At 40.8% G+C, this 9,789-nt stretch overlaps 1 protein-coding gene and 2 long non-coding RNA genes across 3 annotated transcripts in view; 2 read left to right on the plus strand and 1 right to left on the minus strand.

The window, feature by feature from the left end:
• Positions 1-1,730: 1,730 nt before the first annotated feature.
• The window catches only part of LOC106942365 (uncharacterized), a 13,855-nt gene continuing 5,796 nt past the window's right edge, over positions 1,731-9,789 (minus strand). The window contains exons 2-3 of the mRNA XM_015025634.1: positions 6,683-6,819; positions 1,731-2,626 (exon numbers count right to left, since the gene is read on the minus strand). Of these exons, the coding sequence (XP_014881120.1) occupies positions 1,891-2,626; positions 6,683-6,819 (873 nt within the window). The 3' untranslated portion in view covers positions 1,731-1,890. The remainder of the gene's footprint in view (positions 2,627-6,682; positions 6,820-9,789) is intronic.
• Positions 8,835-9,789, plus strand: part of LOC106942367 (uncharacterized) — an 8,498-nt gene continuing 7,543 nt past the window's right edge. The window contains exon 1 of the long non-coding RNA XR_001423614.1: positions 8,835-8,846. This is a non-coding gene — a long non-coding RNA (uncharacterized LOC106942367). The remainder of the gene's footprint in view (positions 8,847-9,789) is intronic.
• LOC106942366 (uncharacterized) overlaps positions 9,362-9,789 on the plus strand; it is a 4,382-nt gene continuing 3,954 nt past the window's right edge. The window contains exons 1-2 of the long non-coding RNA XR_001423613.1: positions 9,362-9,515; positions 9,553-9,558. This is a non-coding gene — a long non-coding RNA (uncharacterized LOC106942366). The remainder of the gene's footprint in view (positions 9,516-9,552; positions 9,559-9,789) is intronic.

Raw genomic sequence — 9,789 nt, forward strand, 5'->3', positions numbered from 1 at the left:
GTAATCAATGCGGCTAAAGATAAACACATGGATGAGTTTCTCTAGATCCTGCTGAGACATCAGTCCTCTAATCCTGGAGATCCTGGAGAACAGTATGCAAACTTTGATTATTAGACAATTTTTATATATATTTTTTCTTTCTTTCTGCATCATTTACTGCTCAATTTGGCAGAGATGCATTTTATACATTCTGATTTGTTCAGGAGCTCAGGAGGACCACAGGGAGGAGCAGATAACCCACTAACAGGGGCAGGTCACGCCATCAGCCCTGCTGCCTGTCGGCCAGGTGAAAACCTGGCTGCCTGGAACCCCATGACCATGGGGACTGTGGCTGGAGAAGAGAAGACAGCGGTGGCTGGATGCAGGCTGGCAGCGTGGGGCAAAGAATCCACAGCGGCAGCAAAAGGTGCCAAGTCACTGAGGCGGCAAGAGGCACTGCGTTCGCTTCGGCGGAGAGAGCTGAGACCACACCGGCGAGAGGAGTAGTATCCACAGCTCCGGCGGTGAGAGCCAAAGTGTCTGTAGCACCGGGAGCGAGGGGCGCAGAGTCTGCAGCGGCTGCAACTGGAGGTGTGGCAGGCGCAGGAGACAAGACCAGAGCTGTGGCTGGAGCTAGGGTGGTGGAGCGGAAGAAAACTAAAGCTGTCTGCCTCCAGTTGCAGCTCCACCAACCCCAGGTACGAGAGATGGGCAGACCAGCCCTCCTGCACCAAGAGGAGTCGGATGGCGACCCCAATGCGCCTGAGGGCGAAGTACGGTTCCACCACAATCTCCACATAGTTTTTTATTGTTGAAATTAATTCATCCCAACTTGCTGGGTCCATGTTGATGTTCCTTTTCGCATTCCTCACCTTAGTTACGCTTGGTTGGGTCCTTCTGTCATGACTTGTGCGGTAGCAAGTCATGACTTGCTACTGCAAGTCACTACACCCAGGTTGTAGTAAATGATGATTGTTTAATGATGAAGTAATCCAAAAATCCAGACAGCACAGATGAACTGACTAAACAAAGCTCAGAGCTGGTAGCAACTGGAAACGACTGAACCAAAACGACAGGACAACACAGAGACTCACTAGACACAGAAACCTAAAATAACAACACAGGAAAACTCAATTCACGACAAACATGATCATTATGGCTATATCTTTAATTATTTTTTGGTCACATTTAAAGTTGAAACATGTAGGTAAGGCCCATTTTTCCTTCTGCAAAAAGCTTCTCTTGTGTTTTTTTTTCTGAGGTTTCCAGTGTGACAGGCTGAAGTGATGAAAGGAGAAAATATCAAAGCTATGCACAGATTGTCAACTAATTCACACACAATAGTGAGTTTGCAATATTTTAGCAACATATCGACCTTTTTTCGTTGACTTTATAATGCAATAGACAAGACCACATCTTGTCTTCTGGTACAGTGAAAGTAGAGTTCTGAGGGTTTATTGTTTGAAAAAGTGCATGAAGCCTGACCTCCCAGAACATAACGCTGACTATAGTTGTTCTTACACCCACGGTCACTTATTGAGATTTTCAGTCTGGCTGAAAATGTTCAGGACAGAACATTTAAGACAACATTAAAACACAAGTGAAACTGTATTTAAAAGCGTTATAAAGATCAATGAACAATTAATGTGACATGTTTGCTGTTCTGCAGGCCTCATAAGTTTATTAGGGAACATTACACTGTAATACATCACCTTTGAAACACCATCACCATCACAGACAAACTGGTAGGAATGTGTGTGGTGTAACTTCAGGCCAGAGGAGAGAAGATGAGATAAGTTGGAGGTAGAAGGTGGAATAATTAGAGAGATAAAGGAAGTCAAACAGGACTACTATTAGGGTAGATTTATAGCAACTTGAGAGGCTTGATAGTAAGGAAAAGCTCTGTACAGATTAGCAGAACAGAGAGATCGAACTGGAATTGGTGTAGAGGAGGTCTGGTTGACAAAAGCTTGAAAAGGGAATGTGTTGATGACTAAACAGACAGTGGTGAGAGATGGAAGGAGAATTTTGAGAAGCAGAAGAATGAGAAAAATGAGATGGAGAAGAGATGGAGCAGAAATAGTGAATCAAAAAGTAAAGGACAACTGTAATAATGAGCTTAGGGAAATATGGAAGAGGATGGGGGGCAGAAGAGCAGTTGGTCCAGATAACAGTCCTGTAGAGGTATGAAGATGTTTGGGAAGTAGTGAAGTGGTGTTTTTGACCATTGTATTTGACAGAAGCTTCTTTCTGAGGAAACTTTTGTTGTGACTGACTTAAAGCATGAATGGTATTATGTGAATGTTTGTCTTTGAATCTAAAGGCTGTTTTTCCAGATAAGAGTGTAGAATTAAATCTGTTTGAAGAAGGAATAAGACTGAGATCTGACAGATCTGTGTCCATTGTTGAAAGTGAATCAAAGACAGATTCACTCTTCAAAAGCGTATTAAGTTGTGTTTTACTAAAGCAAATCCAGTTACCATATAGCTGCAGGTTAGGGTTGACGTTGCCATTACATCCCAACTCCTTGGCCTTCAGGATCTGCTGGAGCACAGCTTCTACAATGGGCATCACCATGGTAACTGCCGAGGTGTTTTGAACCCACATGGAAATGAAGGCACAGCCAGACATGAAGCCCAACATCAGCCTGGAGGCAACAACATGTTATCAGAAACAGGAACAAAGCAATCACAAGTTCACACTTAAACTAGGTTTGGTTTCACATGTTGAGTAGAGCACAAGGGCCACTTTATTTTTATTATGTAACCACTTTATTTTCTGTTGTAAGTTGCATAGGAATTGCCCTCTTGTGGCCATTTGAGGACTACAAAGGTTTTTATTTTTGTCTACTTAATTTTTCTGGGATGGATGGGATGAAGGGGCATTGCCCATCCACACCTGCATTAGACTGGAAGTTGTTTATTTTTATTTGGTGTCCTATTTTGTTTGCTTATTTGTTTGGTTTTTCACCACGGAGTGGCCAACTTTCCATTATTCCTATCTTGATTTGATACAATAAAGGTTCCTGCACTGTATCTTTGTCCTCTGTTGTTTCCTGCACTTTTTACAGCTGCTACAACTGCTCAATCCGTTGTTAACATAGTGAAACATGTTTTACCGAGCCGCCTTTGTATGAGCATGAAGATGCTCGTGCCGGTTTTACACCTGGAGCTACTGCTGTGCAGTGCTGTACCCCTGTGCATATTAGAATCATGGCAGCAAACCAGCAAAAGGCAGAAAACATATTTTTTTTCCAAACAAGCAGAATAAGTTGAGTAAAACTGCTGCATGTGATGTGGTGGTGCAGGGGTTAAGCACAACCCACATATGGAGGGCTTAGTCTTCGACGTGGCCGTTGCAAGTTCAATTCCTGGCCTGGTGACCTTTGCTGCATGTCTTCCCCTTCTCTTATTACCCATTTTCCTGTCAATTTATTATCAAATAAAGGCCACTAGAGCCAATAAAACCTTTAAAAAAACTGTTGCATGCAGATAGTAAGCTGTTAACTCTATAATAGTTTGTGGTTTTAAAATTGCATATGCTATTTAGTTTATGGGAATTCTTAACATTGCTGGGTTTCAGATGGTGTAGCATTAACATCACCCAATGAAGATGGGGGACAGGAAGTAAATGCAACCCGTTTATTTCTGTTGATCCAGCTTGAAAATGCCTAAAGTCTGTGTCCTGTGTGGTTGTTCCAACCGTTCTAAGAGAGTTGGTCACAAGGGAGCTAATTTAAAAAAAAATTACTGAAAAAAGACAAGAAAAGTGGATCAACAATCTATGACTAAAAACAGAAAGTGGGCACTGCAGACTCTGGCATTGTTAGTTTCTGCATCTCCTAACAGGTAACAATCTCATTGTTTAAATTATGTTTTCAGATATTTTATTGGACAGTTACTTAGAAAGACAATGATTCATATGCAAGATAGGATATATTATTTTTATGCCCTGGCTTGGTAGTCCTCAGAGTGCTAATGTTGTTAGCAGCTCACTCAGTCCTTAGTCCTGGACAGAAAATATAATGTTTATTCTGTGGGACTTTCATGATAAAAAAGCTAAATAAATTAAATGTAACCTACCCAGCCATACAGTCACAGTGAGCTGTGACTATATTCCCCCACATGGTTTGGTCTGAACTGACATGAACATGGGGTTTCTGTATTTTTTCCAATGTACATCTTAATTTTATTCTATGATTCATATGGGTTTTAATCCTGTGCAAACTGACATAAAATGACATGATGATGAACTCTGTCAATGCTGACTGAACCGTGTGGGCGTGGCCAAATGGCGAGTTGCAGTCCCTCGCCATATGCATAGGATTGTCTCTAAATCACACATGGAACATAAGATTGCCACAAAACTGGATATGTATGACCTTTATTCACCATTAAAGAGCCCAACAACATTGAATTGTAATTTAACTTCACTGCACCCCCTAGGTTAATCTAACAACTCTATCTCTTCGCTAAATCAGCCGATCTGCACCAGATTTTTTGTGCATTGTCTGGGAGCGTTGTGTGGCACTCGCAGTTCAACGTCGCTCTGGCCTATTGACGACTGCGGGGGTTCCAGCACCCCCGCCAGCTCGCCACCGCAGATGCTCTCGTGCAGTTCCTGCACCCGTCAGGAAGATGGGTGCGGATGGGTGCATCCACATCGATGCATTCAGCTGTGCTCCCCGACGACGCACAAAAAAGCTGGTGCAGATTGGCTGATGTAGTGAGGAGATTAACCTAGAGGGTGTAGTGGAGTTAAATTACAAGTTGAACATGACAATGTGATCAGGTCTGGTTTGTAGTGAGTCATATGAAGTCTGATGCACCTGTGACCTTGGATGTGAAAGTTATTGCACCTTGATGTTTCATGGCAAATAGTCAAAGTTTGACACTTAGCCACACCCACATGTTTTGATGTACAAGAAATCTTTTGATAACTTTTGACTTTCAATACCTCAAGAGTGTGCAGAGTGATTTTAAAGTCTGTATCTGAAAAGCTGTAGGACGAGTTCAATCTGATTTGACGTCTATAAAAAAAGACAAAATGACGGCTTTGATCCAAAATGGCTGACTTCCTGTTGTGTTTGGACCATGGCTCCAAGACACTTTTTTGTAGTGTCACACATGTGTATCCTGACAAGATACACATGTGTACCAAGTTTTATAATTGTAGGTTAAAGCGTGGCTTGGGGCTGATAATTTAAAATATTCTAGGGGGCGCTATAGAGAAATTAGGCCATGCCCACCAAAGATTGCTAGAGATTCCTTTCAAGGGTTGGATCCATCCCAGTGAGTTTAATGCAGCCTAGCTTGAAACTGTGGAATTTAGAGCCAAACGTATGGCAACGGCGTTACAGATCACTTTGCCACATCAGTCGGGGTTGGAATCCACATCACCCCAACAAGTCTTCTGTCTCTGGACACAGTTTCATGTTGTTTAGATCAAAGGGGTCAGATAGCGACCCTTCACAGTAAAACATGACACTTCTTATTCTTAGGGGGCGTGGCCTTAGTGATGTCATCATTTGGGTACTGTAGGCCACCCGATGATGATCAATCATAGAAAGTTTGGTGCCTCTGTGAGTTTTTATGTAGGAGATATAACAGTTTCGTGTATCATGGCAAGTAGGCGAACTTTCACCCTTGGTAGCACCCCTTCAGCATGCACAAAAACCCACTGTTTTGATAACTTTTAATCGGCCATGCTTTATGAACAGTTTGACCAAGCTTGAAGTCAATCGATCAAAATCCCTAGGAGGAGTTCGATCAAATGTGAAGGCTGTAAACGACGGCCAATTTCCTGTTTGAGTTGCACTATAACATTAATTGTACTTTCTGTGCATCTTGGGGAGCTCTACAGGTGTACCAAATTTCATGTCTCTACGATGAAGTAAGGTCATAGCAGAGGGTCTTTTGAAAATTTCCAGGTGGCGCTGTTGAGCCGTTGAGCGTTCTTTTGGGATTTTTGTGACAACCTTAAAACATGTAAATTTCACACAGGCTTGACGTGTCTGCCAAGTTTTGTGAGTTTTTGAATATTATAAGGTCCCCAAAAAGCCCCTTCTTTTGGAGGTAAGAAAAAAATAAGAAACAGTACCATTACAATAGGCCTTCGCAGCACTTCACTGCTCGGGCCTAATAAATCGTAAAGAAAGAATTCCAGACAGAACAATAAGAAAGTAAAGAGATCCAAATGCAAATGCTTGCTTTTGCAGTGAAAATGTAATTACCCCGCAGATAATTCATGCACTTCGGCACACAGACCAATGCGTTACATCTTTATGAGACAAAAACTGAGGAAATGTACTATTTACATTCGACTGAGGATTTCAAATCCTTTTATTTTATTTTGTGTATGTGTATTATGTTATTTTCTGAGGATAAATGCTGTTCAGTTTCATCATTTACATTTAAACAATAAAAGATTAAAATCCTGAAAAAATATCGGGTACGTTTCAGTGTATTTAGGCGAGTTTTAGCACCTCCTAATTTGTTATTGTCGACAGAAAAAGTTTGCGTGGCTGCCATACATTTTCACGCCATGTAAATTTATATATAATTCATATGTATAACTTTCATGACACGTTAATTTTTATGCAGGCCAACTTGTGCGTGTAATATGGCGCCGCAAATTTTTTGTGCACGAAGCCACTGAATAATAAAGGTACTAGAATCCAGCAGTCTATTAGAAATGTGCTCACCATGCAGGGTTGACTCCCACCATAGAGACAATTCTCAAGGCTATTCTTCGGTGAAGACCCCACTTCTCAATGGATGTAGCCAGGCAGATGACCCCCATTAACAAGAAGTGGAAATCTTTGAAGTACTCTTTTGCCACCTTAAAGCAACATGGATAGTTTTAATAAAATCAGTAATAATTTGATAAACCAAATCATAAAACCAGAACTGCAACTGCAACTGTTGAAAACAACAAAATGCAGTCGAGGTGGATTTATTCACAGCTGCAGGTTACATTTCTACTGACACCCATTTCACATTGAGACCGAGAAACTGGCTTTTATACCTGAGGTAATTTCACCACTCATAGCAAGTAAAGGGGTGATAAAAAAAACAAACAACTAACAATGCATACATAGACCTAACATAAAAACAATAAATGCTACCAACAAATATTTACATGCATGCAAATCACTAGAACTAAACTAAGATAAATCAAATAATAAATTTAACTTAATGTAACTCCTCAGAGCATTACCCCTCCTGACTGAAAATGGTATGCTCCAGGAGCTTTTCAGCAGCACCTGGAGCATTTGTCTCCCTTTGCTATTCCAACGAGCTGAGAAGACACACCCAAAAAGGTAAGCAATTAACCTAAAATTAAACCAATAAAAATTATCAGAAACAAACTGACATTTCCCCCACATTGTTCCTGTACAGGAAGGATGGCCAGTTCCTCTGCCTGAAAGAATGTTTAACTAAATGTCGCAATGTAACTGAAATAAAGAACTGAAACAAAAAGCATTTGGTATGTCAATAAAATCAATAATCATTTATTAGGGATGGAACTATTAGTCTCCACCACAAGAAGTGTTTCCCAACCCTGGTCATCAAGCCCCCTGTCCTGCATGTCTTGGGTGTCTCCTTGGCAAGCCCAGATTTTAGCATGAGCTTACTGGGGCTCCAGTATGACAGCAGAGCAAAGGCAAGAAAGAAAAGAGCGTAACAAGGAGGTAATAAAGAAAATATCCAACCTTTTTTAAACCTCATATTGGACATGGAACAGATCTATTGTCCCTCTCCGCTTCTCAAAATGTTAGCTATGCTAACAGTGGCTTTATTGTCCTGCCAGAACTTGGAGCTGTATCTGACCTGGCACCTGCGGAGTCGGTGGAAGCGCAGTTTTCTTCATGGATAAGCTGTACAGTACTGATCCTGCGCTTTGGGTAAAAACTGATGAGTTTGTGTGGGCTAGGGTTAGGGTTAGGGTTAGAAGCAGGGAGCTGTCAGAATATGGATGTTAATTTAAAAGCATCGGAATGGGTTTACAAACATCAGAAATGACTCTTTTCCAGATCGCGCTTTGAAAGCCAGCTTGCAAGCTACAAGTGCAAACCCAGTGGCTGATGAATCTATCCACTGCAGCTGTGTTTTGTATTTCTAACGATGCTAAAAGTCAGTGATGTTTTGAAATGGATTTCCATGGCTCAAAACATGAAATAGAACATTTAAAAGAGCAAGAGAAGAGCGGAAGTCGCAAAAAAGTAATGCGACTGCTCAACGCAAACTTAAAAAAGCGCAACTAGCTGGAGGACATCTCCTATTCATATATATGGCAAAGGGCCAAGTGTACAAAATAGTTCAAGTGTGTCATGCCCTGCCCTGACACGCAACTGAATGCAGACATCATCAAATTAAAGTTTGACCAGGTCTGGCCGTGAGAGGGGAAATACTCACCCTGTCAGTCTGAGCTTGGTAAGGAAATAAACCTGATAATTACAGAGAAAGATACAGTTGATAAAAATTGAAAGAGAAAAGGAGACAGATAAAGATAGAAATGAAGAAGGATAAAAAGACAGTACATAGAGGATGGATAGAGAACGTTGTCAAGTTTTTTTTTTCATTAGGAATCTTCTGTGGAATATGTCGACATATTTAAGATGTTCAAGTATTTCTTTAATAACTACTAAATATATTTTGTTTGCAGTAATGGTCATTACATTGCTTACAGTAATCAACCGCTCTAATGAAATATTGCTATTTTAAAAAGAAAGCAGTGGTGCACCGATTGCAATTTTAACCTAAAAATTAAACCAATAGAAATTGATAACCAATCTTTTTTATATATATATACTTTATTTTTGATTTTTTTAACATCACAAAGTTCCGTTTAAAGAGATTTTTAAGGTTATCAACAAACACCCATAAATATTTTAAACCCTCAAGGGTTTGAAAACTGGACATGTTTTTAACTTTACTGTAGTCAAATACAGACATTGACCAAACCTCACTCTTTTCCAGGTAAACTTTGTATCAGGAAAATGAACTGTATTTACTCAGTAGTTCCTGAAGGTGACCGAGAGTATTCTGGATTAGTTAAAAATAAAATTATGTTGTCAGAAAAAAGTTAAATCTTGTGTATGTCAGAACCAATCTCGAAATCACTAATATTGGGATTGTTTTCTAATGGCTTCTGCCAAGGGCTTGATGCCAAGCGCAAAGAGGGAAGGACTAACTGGACTAACTGGACAGAGGCAACAGACTGGGGTCTGTTGCCTCTGTCCAACAGACAGATATCTGTCTGTTGGACAGAGACCATAGACAGACCATAGACCATATCTGATCTATGGTCTGGACAGAGGCAACAGACCGGGGTCTGTTGCCTCTGTCCAGCCGAAATGGATCAGAGGTGGTCCCATTGGTAATAACTCTAGCTTGAGGGGGTCTGATAGGTACTTTTTCTCGAACCTATATAAAAAAAATCACAGACAACGTATATGAATTTTATGGCCAAGCTTTTGCAAAAGGAGAAAAACTCTGTCAACTGCTCCTCCGAGCTGTTCACAGAGCATTCTGGTCTGCTTCAGCGTGAGCCCCTGTTTTATTGTCAAAGAAAACAGTCAAGGGGGCAGTCAAGAAAAACAACAGAGGTCATAAAACTTCTAACCCAAACAGCTAGCAACCCAATTCCAGGTGTGATATCTGATCTATGGTCTGAGCCCGGTTCAAATCTCGGTCAAACTGTTAAGACAAAATACGACTACAGACAGGCAGTTAGGAGGTATTCTGATTGATAAGAATTTAAGGTCTGAGAAACACAGAGTTAACTGTTTCACATGAAGATGAACAG

Source organism: Poecilia latipinna, unplaced genomic scaffold (assembly GCF_001443285.1).
Source record: "Poecilia latipinna isolate Pla-1442-1.1 unplaced genomic scaffold, P_latipinna-1.0 Scaffold4223, whole genome shotgun sequence".
Classification (NCBI taxonomy): domain Eukaryota; kingdom Metazoa; phylum Chordata; class Actinopteri; order Cyprinodontiformes; family Poeciliidae; genus Poecilia; species Poecilia latipinna.